The sequence below is a fragment of the Akanthomyces muscarius genome, chromosome 1 (assembly GCF_028009165.1).
Source record: "Akanthomyces muscarius strain Ve6 chromosome 1, whole genome shotgun sequence".
Lineage (NCBI taxonomy): Eukaryota > Fungi > Ascomycota > Sordariomycetes > Hypocreales > Cordycipitaceae > Akanthomyces > Akanthomyces muscarius.
In genome coordinates, this window is record NC_079241.1 from 7274797 (window position 1) to 7297417 (window position 22621).

A 22621-nucleotide genomic window follows, 5' to 3' on the forward strand; every position below is an offset into this window, starting at 1 on the left:
TTCTCGAGGCTATGCCAGCGCAACAACCGCCATAATGGGAGAGAACGGCGTGAGCCAAAGCTTGCCAAGAAGTCAAAGCAGTAGAGACCTGTCGTCTCGCTCGACCTGGGACGCCTCTTCCGAGAGCGAAAGTGAAGACGAAGACCCCATCGTCATCCCTTCCCGGACCAACTCCTTTAGCGCCTCCTTTGCGCTCCCCGACCCCCGTAAACCCGTCGGATCCATATTCCACCGCCCCAGACGCAGTACAAGTGATAGAAGCAGCAGTTCTGCCGGCGGGGAACAAAGTCAACGGAACGGGGACGAGAGCGAAGCCGAAACGGTTCATAATGAGCGGCGCCGTCGGGGCGGAGACGCTGCTAGCGAGCTTGCTAAACTTGTCGAAAGTCGCCAGAAGCGTCTGAGCCAGCCCAGCATGCCCGGACGACTGCTCACCAATATTGGAAATTCTCGGAGCGACACCGTTTCGCCGTCAAGCCTTGCCGAGTCTGGCTACGGTACAGATAGCCAGGGTGTCCGCTGCGTTTGCAAACGAAGCGGCGCTAGCAAGAATGCTTTTATGGTGCAATGGTGAGACCACCGAGCCTGATTTTTTCGACCCTTTATGCTAACATGCTCAAGTGAATCATGCGAAATGTGGCTTCATGGCAAATGCGTGGGCATCTCAAAACGCACTATGACTAATGTCTATATTTGCGCATTCTGTGCTAACACAGCAACGCTGGGAGGCAGCCGTGCCCGCGAAGAGCTTCACGTAAATGCGCTTGGCATAGCATCGCCGGTGGGAAACAATGCATTTCGATCCTTTCGGTAATATGATGTTGGTAATGTATATTGGCTCGTGCACAAAGGCACGATCGGCAGCTTGGCTGGATGTATGATCGATCGTAGACGCCAATATCTTATACATATATATGAAACAAAGACTACAATATAGCATATGCTAATTCCAAATGGTTTTCTTTTATGCCTGACTGATAGTTGCGACGTTGCGACGTTGCGACGTCTTACGCCGCGAATTGTAATTGTACATGGGTTCAGTCCCAAAAGGACCGCCGTGAGCCACTTGGAGCGCCCGCCGCCAGAGCTCTGCCATTTCGGCTGAAGTGGCAGCAAAAGTATGTAGTGGAGTGGTCAAGATTCTGCAGAGCTAAACCACAGGACAGAACGTCATCAGAATAATGAACTGCAGTGAGATTTCAAGCAGGTTAAATTTCGAAAACACTAACCGGCCAGAACGGGAAGCAGCAAGGAAGACGTCATGTGTCGGCGAGGACAAAGAAAAAACAAAATCAAAGCTGGCTCAAATAAAAACACGAGATGCTGTAGGAGATCATTTTATCCATACCCACAGCCAGTGCCCAAACGATTCCAAATTTGCCCACGTCAAACCCCAGTCCGGCATATCGAGCCGACCGCGGCGCTTCTCGCTCGCCGCCTGCACTGTATTGCTCAAGTCGTTGGAGCGTTCCGGCCCCCACCGCGAGAGACGGAGGCCATGTTTGCGGAGTTTCCACCCAACGACAAGTAAAATATACACGGGGATCTGTTACTTTATTAGCAGAGATCAGGGAGGCCTTTGGTGGCTGACATACACCGACATATGCAGAGACGAACTTGCGCACGTTGAATGGTTCCTCAAGAAACGCGGGTACGCCGTTGAATAGCAGGAGGATGCAACTCCCAACGAGTCCGTAGAAAGCCTTGAGCCACTGGCCGTGTGACTTGTACGGGTACAGTGGGCTGTCGCGGTCGTAGCTGGCTGCTTGCGCTGCGGATGTGTCTTCGCTCATCTTGGCGACTTCTAGTCTGTACTTGCTGTTAGTACTGGTTGTATTTGCGATGAATGTAAATGGGAGACGTGCGTGTAGTAGAAGCGCATATATGTCGCGCAGATGGTGGCGTACACGATTAGACAAGACACGGTGCAGTTGTTTGACAATTCGTCAAGGCGCTACGCAGTTTAGCAAGGAAGCACCGAAGTCTTTCGTTTGAAATACGCACGGAACCAGGAGAGCCGGACCTGCCCATGTATGCGATGAGCATCAGCATGGCCGTTGCGACCACAGCGCGCACCGGCACGCCAGAACGGCACGCGCGCAGTCGTCTTGTGATGAACTCGGGGCCCGTCTGCCCGCGGAGCGCCAGAGTGTGAAGTACGCGGGACGCTACGTAGAGAGAGTTGATGGCGCACGTAAACGCCGAGAGGACGAACATGGCGTTGAAGAACTGGGCGAGGGCAGGCAGACCAGCCTCGACGGCGGCAATGACAAAGATGGAGCGTGCGCCGACGGACGTGCCGGCGCCGTTGATAAAGGCATGGTCGGAAGGTACGACGAAGGAAGCGGTGGTAACGGCGAGGGCGTAGAGGGTGAGGATGCGAATGTTGATCTTACGGGCGGCCATCTTCATGCTCTCCGAGTCGGCGAGGGCGCGGCTCTCGGCGGCAGTGGCGGCGACAATGTCCATACCAATGTAGGAGAACATGACGTTGATAAATGTAGTCCTGGAGAGTGAGCAGCGTCTTTTGGGCGGTGCGGGTGTGCTTACCAGACGCCCAGAAGTGAGCCGACGGGGCCGGTGATCTTTCGCTGCACATTGCCATCGTCATCTGTCACGTAGTAGACGCTGTTGAAAAAGCCATACGGCTCATCCCAGTCTACAGATTTTAGCTTCAAGTTAAAAAGAATCTCGAAAAAATTGTTAAAACTTACATCTAGTTCCCAGAGGCTTTGTGTAGTAAGCTCCTTTTCGGGCTTCGAATAGTTAGCGACGGAACCAAGTTGTAGTGAAAGGACTTACGGTTCATCACGTCAAACACCAGCATTGTTACAATCAAGAGTACAATCAGAGATAGCTTGATACATCCGAAAATATACTCCAGTTCTCCGTATATCTATTCATCAGTTAGCTCGGTCTCAGTCTATGCCGCACAATGTACTTCACAACGCTTACGATAACGGGTAGCAAGTTGATGATGACTATGACAACGAGACAGATGCTGATCCAAACGGCGCTGTCGACATTCTCGCCAGTGTGCCAATGGATGACCGTTTTGCCGCCAAGATATCTGTCGTCATAGCTGAATCGCACTGCATTTGCAAAGGCCACAACTTGGCTAGCCGCGAGTACCGCGTAGGCAAACCTGGCAGGTGAGCCGGTGGATAGACCTTTGCTGGAGTAAAACGTACCAGTATACCCAACCAACAGCGAAACCAACTCCACGGTCCAGAAACCGGCGCGGAAACTCCATCATGGGTGCATTGACAGGCATCAGGGCCGTCATCTCACCCAGGCAGGAGATGATGGACGCGATGACTGTGCCGACAATGAGATAGCTCATGATGGCACCGCCCGGGCCTGCGCTAGCTATGGATATGCCACTTCCTAGGAAAAGACCTACGAGAACAGGTTAATTAGTGCATCTAAAAGCAAATCGTGATGTAGTGTACCATTGCCAATGGAGCTAGTCATTCACTTAGCATCTTAAAAGCACGTTTGAAGTTGGGACCTACCCTGAGAACGCAATCATCTAGAGGTGATTAGTAAACAGCTTAAGCTCATGTCAAGTGCTCATACATTAATGTTCCTCTCGCTCAAAACTCGCCTGCAACATCACAAGGGGTTAGCGTCAGTTGCGCCACATGCAGTATCGGCTGTATTCCATAGTTGGGGTCCGTACCAGAGGCTGTCACCAGAGCGCTTCATCTTTTCGCGCGGCGGTGCCGTGTCTTCAAACTCGACATCTTGACCAGACTCGATGATGTGAACATCCTGACCGTCGTAGTGCATGGTGTGGGCTGTGCACGAACCGTCCTACAGAGCAATTCAATCTCAGCCAGCAGCCGAACGCACAGGGTCTACCGTGGCAGGCAACTCTGGGCCGCTTTTACCAAGATAGGAGGGACCAGTGCGGTTTGTAGAAGCTAAAGCCTATATGTATGGGCAGAAGATGAATTCCTGTGCTTCACAGACGACTTCTCAGAGCCAGTAAGGTTGAGGGCGCACTTGAAAGTACCGGCATGGCCCTAGGATCGGCGAGCTGAGACAATGAGGCACACAGCTTGGAGCAGGTAAGGCGTCCCGATGGAACAATGCAATGGTTCGCGGCGAGGTGGTCGGGCATGTGAATGAAATTGCTACTGGATTCGATTTAGGGCTAGGTAATTAGTCAGAGGTGACCGTAACCAGCCAAGAAACAGGAGACGTGGAGGTTTCACACCTGACCGAGCCGGGATCCTTCCGCTGAAAAGTGCCAATATTAAGGGCATTTTTGTTTGCGTGCGGCTGACAATAAGGCCTTGCATGGTGGCTGAGAAGACTGGGCGAGACACAGAGACAAGCATATCGGTGCTAGCTTAATTAATTTATCAGCCAGCCATTCAGAGCCCACGATAGACCGCCGGTAAGAGTGTGGTTGCACTGGTCGTACAGCATGTAGCCCTGACCAGCTTCCTTATTCAACATGGCTGCAGCACAACGCATCAGCACCACCACGGGTCGTGGAGACAAAGCCGCCAATGGCAGGGCTTGGACGCCGCCTCGTCCGAAATGACCTGGGCCGTACGGTGGCACGATGCCATTTCGAACACATTGCTCCGGGGCCTTATTAGTGTGCCAAGATTGGCTCGCAGTGGGCACCGGTTAAGCTGAGGGACCGTGATAAAGAGCAACGAGCCTTGCCGTATGCCACATGCCTGTCTTGCTTGCTCGGTGAAGCTGGGCCCCTCATAGACGACGCCGCACCACCACCGAGGAAGTTGTCCGCGTGTGCGAAGTGGGAAGAGGGGTAAGGGCAATCTCGGCCACACCAGAGCGGATAGATTCTTCTTGCGTTGCCGATGAAGTCGGGTGCTGCCTCCTGTCGTCACCATCACAGGTTTGTTTGCGAGGCTGAAGCTGACAGCAGAACTGGGTGCTCGCCCTAACTACCTTAAAGCTTACCTGCTACCTTACCAGGCGGGCCGTCCACTGAGCTGAGCTGAACGAGTCCACTGAGCCCACTGAATTTCAAAGCAAACCCGCTAAAACCCCCGCCCCCAGACGCCCCAGCACCCAGGTCGCTGCTGCAGGCACCGCCCCAGCGCTCGCCCGATAGCCGTTTACCTCAGCCTGCGCCACCCTAGGCAAAATCGTCACTCGGGGTCGCCTAGACGAGAACAAGAATGTTCTGTCGAGGGTGAAATCTGATGAAGTAATCTCTCCCATGGTAAAATCGGGACATCAGGAGGTGTCGTTGTTTTGTAGCGATGGCTTCCTCTACGCCGTCGCCTTGCTTCACGAGGCGGGCCACCATCTGGAGGCAGCTTGCGCTTCGCAGTGATGTAGATGACATCATCCTCGAACTGCTTGGACGGTTCTCCCTCGAAAAGCTCTACCTGGCAGGAGGGGAAAAGACACAGTACCAAAATGTCATCACCAACCTGCTTGTCCAGCTCGATGCCATCTTCTACATCCAACGTCTTACGATCCCGTCCCGGCAATTGCAACATGGCCCATTCCTCGGGTTCCTGGTTAGCTGGGAGGTTGCTGCACGCACCGTGGAATTGGTTCTCCAGACCATCGTCGAAGGCCGAGATAGCCTATGGGAAGCCAATGCGCTGCGAGACGAGTACCTTGCCGAGTTTCTGCTCAGCGCCCTCCGCGTCCTACAACTCCATCCACGTTCACCACCGCTCCAGCGCCCCAAGGACCGCCGCGCCAGATTTGCCAGGATTCATCGGTTACTCGAGCAGATATTTGACGCCTACCCCGGCCCAAAGTCATTCCTACTCGCAATGTGCAAGGAAGTAACTGGCCGCCTGCATGGGGATGCTCATTCGTTGTGCTTACCGCTCCGAATGCAGCACGGTGCCCCAAATCTGACTGAAGAGCTGGTGCGTATAAACTCTCGATCTGACAATAGATGTTGCGACTGACAAGTTTAGTATCCACTAGCTGGCTGTCTGCTACCACCGTACATACTGGAGTTGGTTCCAGCCGATACGACATCGCCCAGCTGGGTATCGCAGTTCCTCGCACTACGAGACATCTCCCAGTATACAATCGGCGCCTCATTGCAACATGCATCTAGCTCCGATAAATACAACATGCTGCTACGGCAATGCACACTTGAGTCTCGAGATGCCGTCTTCTCAGCTCTTCAGAGTTTACAAATTCCTAGCCAATTCTCAAAGGTCGACGTTGTCGCATCATTCAACACCTACTTCCGCTTGGTTCTATCAGACGTGCCGGACTTGGCAAATTTAAGCGTCGAAGAGCCTGCAAAAGGCGAATACATAGCCGACGCTCTGGACGAACTCTCGGAAAAGTTAGCTCAACGACAGGCTATCCACCGCGCCAGCGACAGAGAGGCTGCGTTCAATATATCGAGGGTCATAAGGAGTACACAAATCCAGGACGACCCCGATGGAGACTACACAGGGTCTCAATGTCCGTCGCAATACGTAATTAACTGTCCGAGCAGCCATACAGTGGGGGGTTCACAGCTGAGGGCCAACGGAATCAATACTCGTGTACGTACGAGCTGAAGAGATTTCATCACATGTGCTGACAGTCCACAGCTGGAGTCGACTCCGTTGCATGAAATACGGCTACCGGAGCATTCAACATGTATAACGTGCGATAGAGAAGCCACTGTCGCCCGCGAACTGCCGTTGGCAAGAAAGGCCTGGGAGTTGCTGAGCCCACTCCAAGTCAATGCCGATTCCGTCAACGCTGAGCGCCACATGTCGAACAGTTTCCAGTTTGGCTCCCCGGACACCGAACCTCACGATCTGTTCGGCTATAGCACGTTTACCACCGTTCTAGGTGTAGATGTTCCAATAACGCTGGACTCCGACATTATGCCCGCGCAAAGCAAACCTGTGACCAGAGGCACAGCACCCTCCATCATGGACCAATCGAGCAACAACTCTCTAGGGCCATCGTATTCCATCTCTAGGAAGGAAAACTCCCTTATGGCTCATATAAGACCTTGGATTGCTGCGAACCCCCCCACTAGACGAGAGATGTCGCCTGAAATTGGCCCAGGCAGCAGCCACTCGCAGCAAGACAATAGATCAGTGGCGGAATTGTCACGCTTCTCTATCGACACTGTTTCCTCTGCAAGACGTAACGTTTCAGAGCAACCATCAATCAACTCCCCTGCCTCTCCTAGATTGCCACTGGACAATGACAAGGTGCGCCAGCGGTGGAAAGTCCCCATCCCATTCGTATCAGCCAAGCGACCACTCCCTACAGTCTCTGGGGAGTCTAGCTCCATCTCATCCGACCGGATTGATGAGCAGCCGATGGAAGAGATCCCAATCAAGGGGCTGCTTGGCTCAGGACTCAAAGCTCCTAACAAAGCCAAGACCAACATACATGTCGCCCTCTCACAAAGTTCGTCGTATGGCCTTCTTTGGAGCCAGTCTATGATCCATGTCTGGGACCTCGGCACAACACCTCCCAGTCAAGTTCAAACAATTCCAACAGAGAGCACCTGTATCCTGGCAACTGTCGGAAGACGCTATGTTGCATACGTACTTGGAAGTCGTGATCAAAAACTGACGGTAAGATTTAGCGTCGCTGCACGATATTGAGGTTGCTGATATATTATAGCTTCGCATAATGGACCTCACTCAGACCTTGCCAAAAGTGACAGAATACAGAGTACCATCAACTTTGTGGTGTAAAAGTATTGCAATTGATCGACAGGAGAACTATGTCGCCGTCGGGTTCGAAAACTGCCTTGTCCGATTCTTCAAAACGACAACGTCAGAGGAACCCAGAGAAGATTATTTGCATTCGGCGCTTCAATGTGCCTGCAAAACTTGCCCCTCGGTCGATTCTCTTTCTTTTTCGCAGGACGGCCTCAGCCTCCTGGCAAGCACACGCAGTGCCAAGGGCGTGATACAAATTTACTTATGGCGCTTTCCATTTGAGATTTTTGAAGAGCTTACCAGCTGCCGTTACCCTGTCCCTATGCACGAATCGGAGGATAACGGAATATCATCGGCGGTGATGCGATCGCAGCAAGGCGCCGAGGGGGGGCTTCTATGTGTCACAACTTGGACTCAGTCCGGAACGCCAGTCTTAATCCAACAGAATGATGGCTATCGAACGGAGATCAAACCATTGTCAAGCACGACACATGGGAAGTTGGGCAATCGGATCAAATGTGCAGCTTTTTCTGCATCTGGGAGGGAGCTGGCAATGGTAAATGACAAAGGCAACCTTTATCTCGTGTCCAATCTCAACTCAAAGCCTATCGACATTCGCCGACGGGCAACTTCAAAGGAACTCACTTCGAAAAGCTGTGCACTCGCAATGTCTTTCATGACGCTGGATTCTGTCGAAACGGCAGTGATGCTGTGGGTTGATGCGTCGCGCGGCAGGGCATTTATGAGGAGGACTTTGGTAGGAACCAGAGTGAGTAAATGCGGACTCCTTACTGGTCGAACTGATGTGCTGATTTGCGCGCAATTAGTCAAGTAACAGTATACTGGAAACCAACGGTCCTGTATATGTCTCGTCAACGGCGTCTCAGCGAGGCACACACAAGGCGAGTCCGAGATCGGAGCTACCCGATACCCAAACGTCTCTCGCCGAATTGAACTCACGTTCTCCAAGGGCAAGGTCGAAAGGCACACCAAGAAAACAGCTGAAACTTTTGGGGTGATTAAATTGCGAAATGTAATGTTTTTGGATAAGTTCTGCACTTAAGCGCGCGAACGTACAGAATTAGCCGTTAAAAAGCTTCGCACAAAATTTACATACGCGTTTGAAGGCTGATGATCACAAGTTCTTCATCATAATCCTCTTTTGAAGTCGATTGAGTGCGTTCTTGTGATTGAGGTCAGGCTGCTCGGAGACCAAAGAACCCCCCACACAAACGGGGCCTTTTTGCGACATCATCGCTTTCTTGAGTGATTATCAAGCCGTCAAATCTTTTCTGCAATCATGTCATTTCTTTATTACTACTCGCAATGTTAACTTCGACACCAATTGGACCAAAAGTGGATAGGGGAGATCCAGGGTTCATTTCTTGGCCAACTGGTTTAACCGCCGTTTCAGGAACTCTGAGCTCCGGAAGCCTCAGCTGAGGATATAATTAGGAACTTTGTACAATAAATTTCCGACAATAAGCGTGCTTCGGCGCCGAGAAGACAGGAAACGTGGTTCGGAAGTGCTACCCGAGCATAGCATCGCCATTCGCCTCAGCGATGGCAACATCGCCCAGACCCGGTTATCGCCCCCACGCTGTATTTCCGTCGCTTGTGTCGCCATAACGAACGAACTCGTATGACAACGGTGTTCTTACTTTGCCCGCGCTCATTGGCTCAGCTAGTGCACTTTTGTCAAAGTGGTCGCGATTTGGAAGGCGACCACCGTGGCAAGGTTACATGGCGCGCGCTCAGCACTTTGTGTGTGCCAGCGGAGCTGATAGGATGGGGTCGAATGGCGCGACGGGTATTTAAAATGGAAGCAAGACCGCCAGTTCGAAGATGGTTTGTTGATTTGTGCAGACGGTTACTTTCTCAACATAGTCTCTGACGCCGCTGGATTGCTTCTAGCAGCATTCGCAGCCATGGGGATCGGAAAGGTGCCCGTCGATGTGTCGACCCAACTTGAGCCTACGGATAAGCTGCAGACGAGTCTGGACGAAAAATCGAATGAGAGTGCAGAGATAGCGAGCAAAGACGACGCAGCATCGACCGACACGGCTGAGCGAGTCAAAGGACATCCCGTCATTCGAAACGGCAAGCACGACTAGCTCAGTTCTCAATGTACATCGGCGACTAACACGAGTTCCCAGGCGAGGATGTTTCCAAATACCTAGTTTCCGACCGCGATGATGGTGACGCTGCGTTGACGTTTCGTTCCATCTTTTTGGGTACCATATTCACTGCCCTCTCCAGCGTCATCACCATGCTCTACGTCTTCAAGCCAACGCAGATGCAAGTCTCGGCCGTCTTCCTACAGCGTATGCTTCTCCCCACACACTCACTCCTCGGCTGCTTACTGACCTTCCCAATCCAGTACTTGTCTTCCTCTTTGGCGAAGCCTGGGCATACGGCACGCCAAACCCCGATCGCTTCAGCAACAAGGCCATCCGCAGTACCCTGCGCTTCATCAACTCGGGTCAGGCATTTACTATCAAGGAGCACGTCGTCGCGTCCCTCATTGCATCTTCTGGCAACAATGGCCTGTCTGGCGTCGAAATCTACGCCGTCGAGCGACTGTTTTACAACAAGGCCGTTACCGCCAGCACCGCCATCCTTGCGACGTTTTCCATTTCCCTCTGCGGCTTCGTCCTCGCCGGCGTGCTGCGCCCGCTGATTGTCTACCCGGCCGAGATGGTGTACTGGTCGACACTGCCGCAGGTTGTGCTCTTCCAGAACTTGCACTTTGACCGTGCCGCCAACAAGGCTCGCCTCGAGAAATTCTGCTGGGCGCTCGGCATTGCCGCCGTGTGGGAAATATTTCCTGCGTACATGGTGACGTGGTTCGGAGGCATTTCTATCTTTTGTCTGGCGTCTCTAGGCGCACCGACATCCACGCGCACAACGTTTGGTCGCATCTTTGGCGGTGCCTCATCCAACGAAGGGCTCGGGCTGCTCAACTTCAGCCTCGATTGGCAGTACATTCAAAGCACCTACCTGTCACTGCCACTGAAGCAGCAGCTCAACAGCTGGATTGGCTATGCTATTTGGTACGTGATCGTGCCGGTGCTGTTCTACAAGAATGTCTGGGACGCGCAGACATTCCCTTTCATGTCCACGTCACTCTTCTCCAGCAACGGCACACGGTTCAAGATCACATCGATCCTTAATGATCACGGCACCATTGACTACGACAAACTTGCGACTGTAGGCGTGCCGCGGCTCACATCTACGACCGCCTGGGGATACCTAACGTCTAGTCTTGCCATGGGAGCACTCATCACGCACGTCATTATCTTCTACGGGAAAGGCATGATCCAGGCTTGGAAGCAAGCCAATGCTCGCACACAGCCCGACATTCACTATCAAAAGATGCTCAAGTACAAGGAGGTACCCATGTGGTGGTACCTCGTGCTCTTTGCCCTAACCTTTATTGCCGGCCTCGTCGTCAACATCAAGGGCGACACTACCCTCCCTGTCTGGGGCTACATTATCTCTCTGCTACTCGGTGCTGTGATTGCGCCATTTTCCTGCATCCTCTATGGCCTGTACGGTACCGGCATTGGCACCAACCAAATCTCCAAAATGGTCGCTGGCGCCGTGCACCCGGGCCGACCCCTGGCCAATCTCTACTTTGCCAGCTGGTCGCATCAAGTTATCCTTCTTGCCGTCAACCTCTCCAACTGGCTCAAGGTCGGGCAGTACACCAAGGTGCCGCACCGCGTAATGTTCTTTACGCAAATCTACGGCACGCTGCTCGGTGCCGGTCTCAACTACGCCGTCATGACGTCCATCGTCACGTCTCAGCGGGAGGTCCTCCTCGATCCCATCGGCACCAACGTCTGGAGCGGCTCCACGATGCAGAGTCTCAATGCGCAGGCCATCACCTGGGCACTGGCGACGGAAATGTACGGCCGCCATGGGCGCTACTTTATTGTCCCTCTTGGTCTGCTCATCGGTGCCGTGTTTCCTGTACTGCACTGGGCGCTCTGCAGGGCGTATCCGCGAATCCGCAAGTGGCCGATCAACACCACCTTTATCCTGCAGTACATGGGTACCACATACTTTGGCAACACGTCATGGCTGTGGTCTTCGTTTGCGGTGGGGGCCTTTTCGCAGCTGTGGCTTCGTCGTCGATATCCACGTATTTACAACGAGTACAACTATCTGATTGGCGCGGCGCTGGATGGTGGCTCGCAAATTGTCATTTTCATCCTGTCCTTCGCAGTATTTGGTGCAAGCGGCCAGTCTTATCCATTCCCGACATGGTGGGGGAACCCAGCCGGCAATCCAGACCATTGCATATGATGAAGGATATTAGTATCATGATCTATTTTCTCGTCTGCGCTTCAACATTGTCATGTGTTTATGCCCCCCCCACACTACCCAGCAAAGCCTGGTGGCGTCTGGTGGCGGCGGTGTGGCACATGTGGTCAATTTTCCTAACCTTCTCGCCATCTGTCGCCACTGCCTACGAATCATCACTAGGCAGCTGTGGTGGTCACCACTTCCCAATTCAAAAAAAAAACCTAAATAATTGCATGATTCTTTTCTTCTCCCCTCTAGCTGTATTGCGCATTATTGCGTCTTGCAAAACACTCTGCGGTTGCAAACTTGGCGGTGATGCTTTACCCCATTATACGGTTACAAAAGTCCAAGAACATCATACAGTCAAGACCAGGACGGGCTGCTGCTTCGTGTTATTATTTTTAGCATCAACGAAGATCCACTGGGATGGTCAAATTCGGCAGAAGACCTACAACACCCACACTCTCCCGTCAATAGTGAGGTTGTCAGAAGTGAACGTCAAGGTAGTAGCCGCGGCGCTGGCGTGCAAAAACTTTCCCACGCCACCATAAAGGCAAATATAAAACTCAAATGGCATTGAGTGTATAAAGACTGATGATCCTCACGAAATTCTAGCCATCTTCGTCTCATCGTCAAGTCTTACAATTACATCGAAATCATTAAAACCTCTTCTCATATTCAAAACTCGCCAACTCGTTTCAATGGAACCCAACACACATGTCTGCGGTCCTGCGCAAGGCCAACCGCACACACATACTATCATTTTCCTACATGGCCGCGATAGCGATGCTCATGAATTTGCCGATGAGCTCTTTGAGAGCGAAGGCAGTACAGACTCAGCCGCCCCCGAGCAAGACCGAACCTTGCCTGGACTGCTTCCCACAGTTCGCTGGGTTTTCCCGGCCGCGCCGCTTATGCAATCGCAGCGATTTAACTCTGCCATGTCTCAGTGGTTTGATATGTGGGCCGTTGAAGACCCTGAGGTCAAAAGCGAGCTTCAACGTAACGGCTTGCACCGCAGCATTCACGCTGTACTCGCAATTGTCGAGGCGGAAACAAAACTTGTCCCGAAGAACCGAATATTTTTGTGTGGAATCAGCCAGGGATTTGCCACTGCACTGTCTCTCCTTCTTGCCGAAGGCCAGGGAGGCTTTGCTGGTCTCATCGGCTTGTGTAGCTGGCTGCCTTTCTCGTCCGAAGTCGAAGCGAAAATCAGCGAGTGTACTTCGGAGATGCCTCTTTTCTCTTCCCTGCAAGCGCTTTATTACTCCGAGAACCCCTTAAAAACACCGCTCTCTAGTCGACTTAAAGCAACACCAATTCTCCTTGGGCACACACTAGACGATGCGGTTGTCCCTCTCGAGAACGCTCAGCGCATGAAGAATGCTCTTTCACTGCTTGAATTTAAGAAAGTGGATTGGCATGTGTATGAAGATGGGGGACACTGGATTAATGAGCCGCAGGGTGTTGATGATATTATAGCCTTCATCAAAGAGAACTGGGAGTAGTCGTGAGTTGGTGCTTGCCATAGCACAAGCCGTGCCACATGCTAGGAAGCAGCTATAAGAGTGCGAGATCTCTACGGGGCCCCATGGTGGGAGGCCCTCTCTTCAGTGAACAATGAAGTCATATATTGTTAGTTACTACAGCTATCTGCGAGCACTCCTTCGTGATGGCCGCTATCTGACAGTGCTGGTCTCAAGATCATGTTCGAATCCTTGATTTTTGCCCTTACATTTGTTTTCAAACTTTACCTTCTTCACTCGTCCTAATCTCGCAGCTACAAATTTATCTTTTTGCATCGCCACCACTAGATTTGCCTTGTTGTAGCGTGGGATTTATTGAGGATCTTGTGGCCCTTCATAAACCACGGCTGTGGGCAGCGCTCGAAAATTCCGAGATACAGAAACATAATCATGTTAATAAAACTCGGTTGTATAAATACTCAAGGTCCTTGTCTAATTCTGTAACAACTAGTCCTACAAACTTGACCTCGTCGAACCGACGCAGCACAGCAAAATTCCACACAGGCCGCGCAATTCAAGCTCGTAATGTGCCAGCACGTCTACTTAACGACAAAAAAAATCGAAACTATCAACGCATGGAATGGATGAGAATGGTAGGACGGCGCACCGGCGTTTGGCCCGGTGCATATCATAATGCCGGCTTCTACCCATACACACACTGCGATACTGCTCCACGGGCGAGGCAGCGACGGCAATATATTCCTGGATGTGTTTTTTTTTATACTTGATTCGGACGGGGAGTCAATATTTCAGAAGCTGCTTACTGGAAATGTGTGTTTCCGTCATCAAAGGAGCTCTGGAGCACCTTCTTGCAGCATGAATTATCCGCATGGTTTGAAGCACATTTTCTGGCCGACGTCACGGCAAGGCAGGATCTGCAGATCGAAGGCATCTGAAAAGCTTTGGAATACATTGACCGACTCATATTGAAAGAAACACTACTACTTGACGGGACTGCGGACAATGTAGTCTTGGGTGGCCATGGCCAAGGAGGCGCCGTGGCCTTGTGTACGCTACTCCGTGGCCCTTCGGCTGCTTACATTGGAGGATTCATCACCGCAAGCGCCTGGATGCCGTTTGCAAAGAATATTAACCGTGTGCTGGATAATAGTACGCAAGAAGGTCAAAGAGCGGCGACCGTCGACGATGAAGAGAACGAATGGGACTTCCTCGCCAAGGCCCTACTGGAACACACAGCACCAGGCTTTGCGGGCAGGAGGAAACCACCTGTTTTTCTGGGACATGGTAGCGACGATGCATTTGTTGACTTTTCTCTTGGCAGGGAAGCGCGTGATGTCTTGGTTGCAGCTGGTTTTGACGTAACCGGGAAGGAGTATGTGGGTGCTGAGCAGGATGGCCATAGCACACAGGCGCCGGATGAGATCTATGATATTTATGATTTCATCGCCATGGATTGATTCAAAAAATAAAAGCGCAAAGTCTGGTTGGACCCATGAAGATTTGCCGCTTTTTGTACGAGGAAATCTTTGGGGTACCCAGAGTAACAAGCTTGTGAATGAGGACATAATAATGGGCCTTAAGGTACGGCCCCTAGCTCTAGTAATAATAATGGTAAGGGCTCCAGGCTAATTATAGGGTTTTGATATTAAACTCTAATTTCAGCAAAAATAAAGAGGATAAGAACAATCCATGTATTGCATGCCCTGACACTGAGTTGCCGGAGAATGTACATGAATTCCTTCAATAAAGAGCCAAGAATGATTCTACAGTCGAAGAAACGAAGCTGCTGTGTACTATTCTGGAGGGAGGCCTGGACATTAATTTGGCTGGCCGATGGCGATCCTTCAGCTCTCGCGCATTAGAAAAATATCCTTCGGCTTGCCTTTTATTCTAACAGTGGCCATGGTTACTTCGAAATCGATTTTTCGATGCAAATGAGAGAATGTTAATATGAATACTGCGGTGCGTGTTCAGGAATACGCAAGGCTATGGTGCATCAAATGCCACTGTCGTCGCGCGCTTTCACCATGCGAGTTAGCCTGGGCGCGAGGATCGTCTCGATTCGGGACCTACACGTGCGCCGTACAGAATGTGTAATCGTCACCGAATGATACATAGAAGTCGATACAATATAAGCATGAGGGCGAAAATAAGAGGGAGCATAAAAAGACACAAAACATAAAATAACACAAAACATAAAATAAAACAAAACATAAAATAACACAAAACATAAAATAACACAAAACATAAAATAACACAAAACATAAAATAACACAAAACATAAAATAACACAAAACATAAAATAACACAAAACATAAAATAACACAAAACATAAAATAACACAAAACATAAAATAACACAAAACATAAAATAACACAAAATATAGTTTTCATTTGGTCTGCATACTTCCAAAATGTGAAACAGCGTAGTACGAAGAAAATGTCGATGATCCGTACGGTCCGCGTACATGCCGACATGCCGACTCCTCGTAAACTCGCTAGAAGGGAACGCCGGCTCGATCTGGGCACCGACCTAGCTGCGCCTCTTAGCCTCAGCAACGTTGTAAATCCATTTGCATTATGTCAAGTTGTTAACGGATTGAGATATTCATCCGGCCTACTTTATTTCTCTTAAACATAAGAGACTGTCCTTCAGCTATGCCGGACACTTCAAAGATCCAGATCCGGCTCCGAGACGGCTCTATTTATGCCGCAAAGGAAGACAAAATAATCCGGGCACGAGGCGTTCGGTATGCCAAAGCAGCGCGATTCCGACCGCCCCAATCTCTACAGCCGTGGTCAGATGCCATCGATTGCACCAAACCGGCATCGATATGCCCACAGCTGCCATCTCGCCTCGAGGCCCTCAATGGCAACATTACCGCCGGGCACGCCATGGACGAAGATTGTCTGCACGTCAGCATCTGTGCGCCTGCAAGAGAGGATATGACCAAACTGCTACCCGTCATTGTGTTTATTCATGGAGGCGGCTATACCTCCGGTGGGGGTGATCTTGACGTCTACAGTGGCATCGATTTGGCGGCGGCCGGGGTCGTCCAGGTCAGCATCACATATCGACTTGGTATCCTGGGCTATCAGTCAATTGAAGATATCGCGCCAGCCAACCTGGGATTGCTTGATCAAATGGCAGCCCTCCGGTGGGTCCGCGAGAACATCAGCGCCTTTGGCGGCGATCCTAAGCAGGTGACACTCTCGGGCACCTCTGCGGGCGCCGACTCGATCTACTGTCTTTTTGCTGCCGACGGAGGCCAGGATCTATTCCAGCGTGCGATTATACAAAGCGCCCCCCTAGGCGTCCGACACATGGACCGCGGCGCTATGGTGAAAGCACTCGAAGGGGTAGCGAAAGCCTCGTTCATCGGCAATCCAGCCGAAATGACACTGGACGAGCTGTATGAAGTGCAGAAGAAGCTAGCAGTCGAGTCGCGCAACTTCGAAGTTCTCGGGATGCCATTTGCGCCAACCCTTGGCCATGCGCCGCTGGCAATCAGCAAAGCTGAGTTTGACTCTCGCGTGCAGCGTGCCCTAAGACAGATTCCCATCTTTATTGGGTACTGCCGCAACGAGGGTGCTGCATTTGAGGGTATTTTTGCGGCCATGAACCCCGACGTGAAACCACCCACCACAACTAGCGTTGTGGATTTTATAAGCTCGTCCTGGTTCCAGGACGACTCGGACAAGCTGTGGGAGAAAGCGCGGGCTGTGGGTGGCGATCCCTGGTTCTACGAGTTGGTGGTTGTCCCCAATGGCAGCCCGTTCAAGGCCGCGCATACGTTGGAGATGCCGTTTATACTAGGTGGCTGGGACGCATGGAAGAATGCGCCGATGCTAAAGGGAAACAATGCAGAATATGCAGTGAAGAATGTGGGTGTAGAGGTCAGGAGATTGTGGGTGGCGTTTGCGCGCGGTGAGAAGTTGGAGAAGACTATGTTTACTATTGACGAACGCTTCAAATTTTGAGAGCCACTGAAGTGTGGAATGACTGTTGGTCAAGGCTCATTATACCATCAATGGTACATACATGACAGGCTGCGGGGCGAACCAGAACGGCCGTCTGGAGTGCGTCTACGTGAGCTAGATACAGATTGAAGATAATGCAAAGTTTGACCCACAATGTGAAGGTGTTTGCCATATTGGGTACAAATTGCAGAACAGTTATTCCATGCTAGTGTTGCTTTCATGACACAGTTGAGTGTACCCGTATTGCAATGCCGAGCAGAAGCTAATTTGTCGCCGCCTGCACTACTTTTGCCCAGCTCCCAAATCCATATGCACCAGGCAAGCTCTCGCCGTCAAAAAGGCTAGCCAAAACCACTCGATCAGATTGTTCTCCTGTCCAAGGCTCTCGTCCGTGCTGGGCGATGATATTATCGAACACTAGGACATCACCCCGCTGCCATTTGTGAAGGACTCGGATCTCCTCGGTGATCTTTACCAGATGGGCTAAAAATTTCTCGGGAATAGGGGTTCCATCGCCAAAGAGTTGCTCAGCGACATTCTTTCTACCCGATCCACTTTCGTCCCGCGAGTTGACAAGATTCTTGTAATACGCAGCCAGTCCAGTAAAGAGTGTGGGGAGGTTGGTTCCTGGCTGCGTTCGAATCACGGGCAAGCGATGTGTGAGCCTCAGTCCTTTGCCGTCGTCAAAGTCAATCCACTCCCACGTTGTGTGCTCGCCGCGTCCGTATCGCAGGATCTGTGCCTCAATCTTCTTGCGCGCCGTCGCCTCATCATCACCGTCTCGGACCTCCTTGCCAAATGCCTGCCTCATCGTAGACCCCCCCGCATTTTGCTTGGTTGTTTTGTATGTGACTTTGCTGAGAATGCCCTTGGCAGTGAGCTGCCCGACGAACTCAGGAATTTCGGCCCGGGCGCGATGGAAAAGCTCCAAGCTAGACGAAATAGGAGTCTCACCACCTCTCTCGGGGGCTTTGTGGGAGTAGAAGAAGATGTATTCCGGGGCGTGCGGTACTTGAGGAGATTCGTTGTGGTTGTAGATTTGCACTTCTTTCGGAGCCTCGTTGGCGGGGGCGACGTTGGGCGCGAGAAGTGGCCGATCGACAACAATACCGATGATTTCATGCGGTGCGTAGCCAAACGCATGCGCAAATCTGCTGAATTCGGTGGCGTCGCGAATTGGAAGGTCCCGGAATAAGAGAGCGCCGTGCTTTGCCAACAGTTTGGTCAGGGTATTATCTCGTTGGAGTGTTTGCACGGTGGAAATGACACTGTCCAGCGAAGTGATGTCATGAGAAGGCCGAAGAGCAAGCGGGATCGCGGTCCCAGATGGATGAGGGTAGTCCAACACACGCTGGTTTGTGGGAGGCAAGTCGAAGGACTCGAATGCGACGACTGAATCGCTATTATCTGCGATTTTTGCCAAAGAGATGCGTTCTTGAAAAGTAGTTGTAGCCATTTCACTGAGCCAAAAATGGACTATCCTCAATCCAGTGAATCCAAATATTGTCACTGAAATTGTGAAAGAAGGATACACCAACTTCTATATATCTCGGTGATTTGCGCCGTGCATTAGCTCATCTACCCCCTCAGTGGCGAATGCCTACGCCTACGCCGTGTCATACTTGTGGTAGACGTGAAAAAAAAACGTAAAGAGTAAAGCGAAAAAAGCCATGATCATCCTCGCTTACCAGGAGACATGATTTGCCGAAATATCGAGTGGCTTGTTATTTCTTATCGACTTCTTGGGCGGTGAAATGCCATCAATAACGTGATTTTCTACAGCGGAATATGCGATATTTCCCAATTATGGGTGTAGATCACGAAGAACGCCTCAGAATCCCGACCTATTGAGCGGAATCATGTCTGGCATGAGTGGGTCGTCCAATATTTCCTCATCAGCTGCATGAATCACAACAACATGGCTATGTTGAAGTGCTTGCCTCCAATACGTTCTTAACCATGAGCATGGACTCAATTCTGAGAACAAGATGCGCGAAAGAAAAGGAGGTTGCACTTGAATCATCGAAAAGGGTATTTTACTTTCCGCAATCATGGCTGTTGATGCTGGGCCGACCGAGGCTGTAACGTTAACCCGCAAGACGGATACTTCAAGCAGTGGCCGTGAGGCGCATCACTGTGACAAGATCGAGCGAGGATTTTTTCGCAGTACGCTCTTCCAGATCCTCATTGTAGGACTATGCGCTTTCTGCGCGCCGGGAATATGGAGCGCCATGGACGGATTGGGGGTTGGCGGCAGCCAGTCTCCTAATCTGGTCAACTCAGCAAATGCGCTTCTGTATGCCTTTATGACTGTGACCTGTTTTGCAGGTCCATGGGCCACGAACGCCATTGGATTCCGGTATACTCTGAGCCTTGGATCAATTGGATACCCACTCTACGCCGCCGGTCTCTATCTGAACAGTCGTACTGGCGCCACCTGGCTAGTGTACCTGGGTTCTGTGACGTGTGGCATTAGCGCTGGCTTGTTTTGGAGTGTCGAGGGCTATCGCAACTGGATACCCTGAACAGCATAAAAGAGGCAGATACATCGCAACTTGGTAAAGGAATCCCCATCTCCCTTGAAAGCCCATCGCATGGCTGATATCTTCTTCAGGTTCACCTTTCGAAATTTTGGCAATATTATCAGAGGCGCCATTTCTCTCGGTATCAATCACAGCGTAAATAAACGCGGCAAGGTTGGGTATGAAACGTACCAAGGATTTATCGCGATCCAATTCATGGGCCTATTATTCGGACTTCTGCTTTCGAATCCAACAAAGTACAGCGCGACGATGGCACTTGGATAGAAACCTCCAATAGCCGCATCCACTGGAAAATCGAGCTGCGTGCGATGTGGAAGAATCTTTCGAGCAAATCCATACTGCTTCTTATACCACTGTTTTGGTACTTTGGATGGATCCAGGCTTACCCTGGAACCTATTTGGCAACCTACTTTACAGTCCGGTCGCGCGCACTAGGGAGCTTCCTATCGGCAGTCGTTGGCTCATTGGCTACCTGGCTAGGAGGTTCTCTGGTCGATATCCCATGGACGAAGAACAGAAAAGTCCGAGCCCTGACTGCATGGTTTCTGATTGCGCTACTCAACAGCGCAACTTGGATATGGGCTGTGATTATACAAAATTATTATCGACACACCCACCCAGTTCTGGACTGGGCCCACCAGAAAGCGTTCGGCCATGGCTTCGGGCTGTACCTTTTTGAGCGAATCAGTTTAGGGCTGGTGGAAAATTACATCTATTGGTGCATCGGCAATCTGTCGGACTCGCCCGGTGAGCAAATTCGGTACAGCTCGCTCCTACGCGGCGTCGAGACAGCAGGTGTCGCGGTCGGCTTCGGAGTCCAGGCTGTTCCGACGACGTTGATTGCCACAGCGAGCATCAATTTCGCACTGTGGTTTGTCGCGCTTCTTTTCAGTCTCTGGGCAACGTTGCAGGTAGTCCAGAAATGGGAGAAGGATGGGCAAAGACAAGGCGTCAGGCAAGAGGCAGCAGCGTAGACAGAGCTCAGTGTGGAAGCACGACTATTAATTTTTTTGAAGGGGATTTGAGTTAATTCTTCTTAGCCTTGTCGTTGTCATCTTCGTCTGATGCGAATGCTCTTAGAATAGCCTTGCCCTCGTCTACATCCTCTTGTTCCCACGGCTTCAGCCCAAAGCACTGCATGAACGTGGTCCATCCACCGTAGGATTTGCAGATCGCACGCTCTGCGGGCGTCAGTGGCGGCTCTAGCACTACGGGTCAGCTTTCGGGGAAGGGGCACGCATTTAAAGATCAACAGTAAAATGAGCCACATTCACGAAGACTGTCAAATCGTGGCATTTTACACGTAGTTTGCGGGCTGGAGTGGTGTTGCGACTCGAAAGACGGTAAACACCCCAATAGTTAACAGAACAGGGTGGGGTTTCGTGTTCGGCGCTCGGACCTAGAACAACAATATTCCGACGCCTTCTGTTATTTTGCAACCCTCCAGCTTTTACGGATAGTAGATACCAAATGGCTACTCCGTAGAAAGGTGGCTAATAAGTCATAATTCTGGCGCTGTGGCTGGGTCGGCGTTAAATACAAAAGCTACAGCCCAAGGCGCGCCCAATGCCTTCGGATCGGCCCAGTCCGGCCGAGAACCAGGCCTAGCAGGGAAGTAATTCTGGCTCAAAATACTAAAATTTACAAGCTTTACCACGCGTGGTTATAGAGGTTTTGGTCCATCGGACTCTGTAACTCAGACAGTCTCTCCTACGCACTGCGCTTGAGTCGGCACTTTCCAGAGTGATGGAGGCCCGCACCAGTGAATAGGCTAGGCGACGATCGAGCCTACTGCACCGCAAGAAGGACCGCGAAGCTGCGTGCCTTCAGCCCAGGATGTACGTGTACGCGCCTCCGTCGGCGATATTTCACCAGGACAAAAAATGGTAGTTGTCAAGTCGCTAGTTGTGAGTGGGAGGATCCCAGCTGGGCGTGCTGGGATCGCTCGTACCTACAAAGGGGTTGATGTAACGCTACGGTGCTGGCCACCAGGGGTCAGCAATAAATGGCCTCGAGGGTCCTGCGATCAAGTAGTAAAACCTAAAATGTTGTGATTCTGTCGCGAGCCCCTACCATTGTTGAGCTGGTTTTGACAGAACAGGCAAAATCAATTTCAGTCCGTGCGCATAGAACATAGGAGTGGACTCGAGTCATACTGGTAAATTTGAGTCCGTACCTGAACATTGGCTAACCAAGGCGTTGAGTTTGTGTAATGCGAAGAAATGAGACTTGGCCTGTTCCGAGACCAGGTCTCGCATAAAAGCCTATCGGATCTGCATGGTGAATGCGCTTTGGCATGATTGTTCCGCCTCTAGGGACTTCAACACGACGGCGCATATGTCGGCCTGACTGATGGCATAATAATGGGGTACATTTAGATTGTGAATGGGTTTGCAAGGGTTTGTTGAGGTTTTCGTGGCGCGGCACGACCGATCTTATCTATATACTGTTTCACCTTGTCCCAAGTACACCCAGGCATAATATAAAGCTGATGATGGAAGGGTAGTCTATTAAAGCAGCCCTTACTCGCCAACTAACACATTTTGCAGAACAATAAGCACGGTCTTCAGATAATTTACCAGTGCCTGCCTCGCTCTCAATCTCCGTTCGGCATCCTGTTCGCCCCTTTCCAGTGACTGTTTGCCGCCGGAGCATAG

At 51.2% G+C, this 22621-nt stretch overlaps 8 protein-coding genes across 8 annotated transcripts; 6 read left to right on the top strand and 2 right to left on the bottom strand.

Annotated features, from left to right (window-relative positions):
- Positions 1 to 34: 34 nt before the first annotated feature.
- Positions 35 to 814, top strand: LMH87_007476 (uncharacterized protein; the record flags this gene model as incomplete). Its single annotated transcript, XM_056192572.1, has 2 exons — positions 35 to 570; positions 622 to 814. The coding sequence occupies 2 exons, from the start codon at positions 35 to 37 to the stop codon at positions 812 to 814; spliced, it is 729 nt and encodes a 242-aa protein (XP_056060781.1).
- Positions 815 to 1333: 519 nt separating this feature from the next.
- LMH87_007477 (uncharacterized protein) lies at positions 1334 to 4024 on the bottom strand (the record flags this gene model as incomplete). The annotated part of the gene is made up of 16 exons (XM_056192574.1): positions 1334 to 1546; positions 1596 to 1809; positions 1866 to 1954; positions 2005 to 2506; positions 2551 to 2659; positions 2715 to 2756; positions 2803 to 2896; positions 2956 to 3145; positions 3192 to 3399; positions 3453 to 3466; positions 3516 to 3532; positions 3580 to 3607; positions 3683 to 3756; positions 3813 to 3816; positions 3894 to 3933; positions 4009 to 4024. 16 exons carry the CDS (start codon positions 4022 to 4024, stop codon positions 1334 to 1336), a joined length of 1854 nt encoding a protein of 617 aa, XP_056060782.1.
- A 1225-nt stretch (positions 4025 to 5249) lies between these two features.
- LMH87_007478 (uncharacterized protein) lies at positions 5250 to 8662 on the top strand (the record flags this gene model as incomplete). Its single annotated transcript, XM_056192575.1, has 7 exons — positions 5250 to 5876; positions 5928 to 6515; positions 6564 to 7553; positions 7603 to 7653; positions 8405 to 8412; positions 8471 to 8545; positions 8614 to 8662. 7 exons carry the CDS (start codon positions 5250 to 5252, stop codon positions 8660 to 8662), a joined length of 2388 nt encoding a protein of 795 aa, XP_056060783.1.
- Positions 8663 to 9571: 909 nt separating this feature from the next.
- On the top strand, positions 9572 to 11954 carry LMH87_007479 (uncharacterized protein; the record flags this gene model as incomplete). The annotated part of the gene is made up of 3 exons (XM_056192576.1): positions 9572 to 9743; positions 9800 to 9967; positions 10024 to 11954. 3 exons carry the CDS (start codon positions 9572 to 9574, stop codon positions 11952 to 11954), a joined length of 2271 nt encoding a protein of 756 aa, XP_056060784.1.
- A 701-nt stretch (positions 11955 to 12655) lies between these two features.
- Positions 12656 to 13462, top strand: LMH87_007480 (uncharacterized protein; the record flags this gene model as incomplete). Its single annotated transcript, XM_056192577.1, has 1 exon — positions 12656 to 13462. The coding sequence occupies one exon, from the start codon at positions 12656 to 12658 to the stop codon at positions 13460 to 13462; it is 807 nt and encodes a 268-aa protein (XP_056060785.1).
- A 2636-nt stretch (positions 13463 to 16098) lies between these two features.
- Positions 16099 to 17421, top strand: LMH87_007481 (uncharacterized protein; the record flags this gene model as incomplete). Its single annotated transcript, XM_056192579.1, has 1 exon — positions 16099 to 17421. The coding sequence occupies one exon, from the start codon at positions 16099 to 16101 to the stop codon at positions 17419 to 17421; it is 1323 nt and encodes a 440-aa protein (XP_056060786.1).
- A 262-nt stretch (positions 17422 to 17683) lies between these two features.
- LMH87_007482 (uncharacterized protein) lies at positions 17684 to 18877 on the bottom strand (the record flags this gene model as incomplete). Its single annotated transcript, XM_056192580.1, has 1 exon — positions 17684 to 18877. One exon carries the CDS (start codon positions 18875 to 18877, stop codon positions 17684 to 17686), a length of 1194 nt encoding a protein of 397 aa, XP_056060787.1.
- Positions 18878 to 19472: 595 nt separating this feature from the next.
- LMH87_007483 (uncharacterized protein) lies at positions 19473 to 20938 on the top strand (the record flags this gene model as incomplete). Its single annotated transcript, XM_056192581.1, has 4 exons — positions 19473 to 19780; positions 19959 to 19979; positions 20036 to 20122; positions 20242 to 20938. The coding sequence occupies 4 exons, from the start codon at positions 19473 to 19475 to the stop codon at positions 20936 to 20938; spliced, it is 1113 nt and encodes a 370-aa protein (XP_056060788.1).
- Positions 20939 to 22621: the final 1683 nt, after the last annotated feature.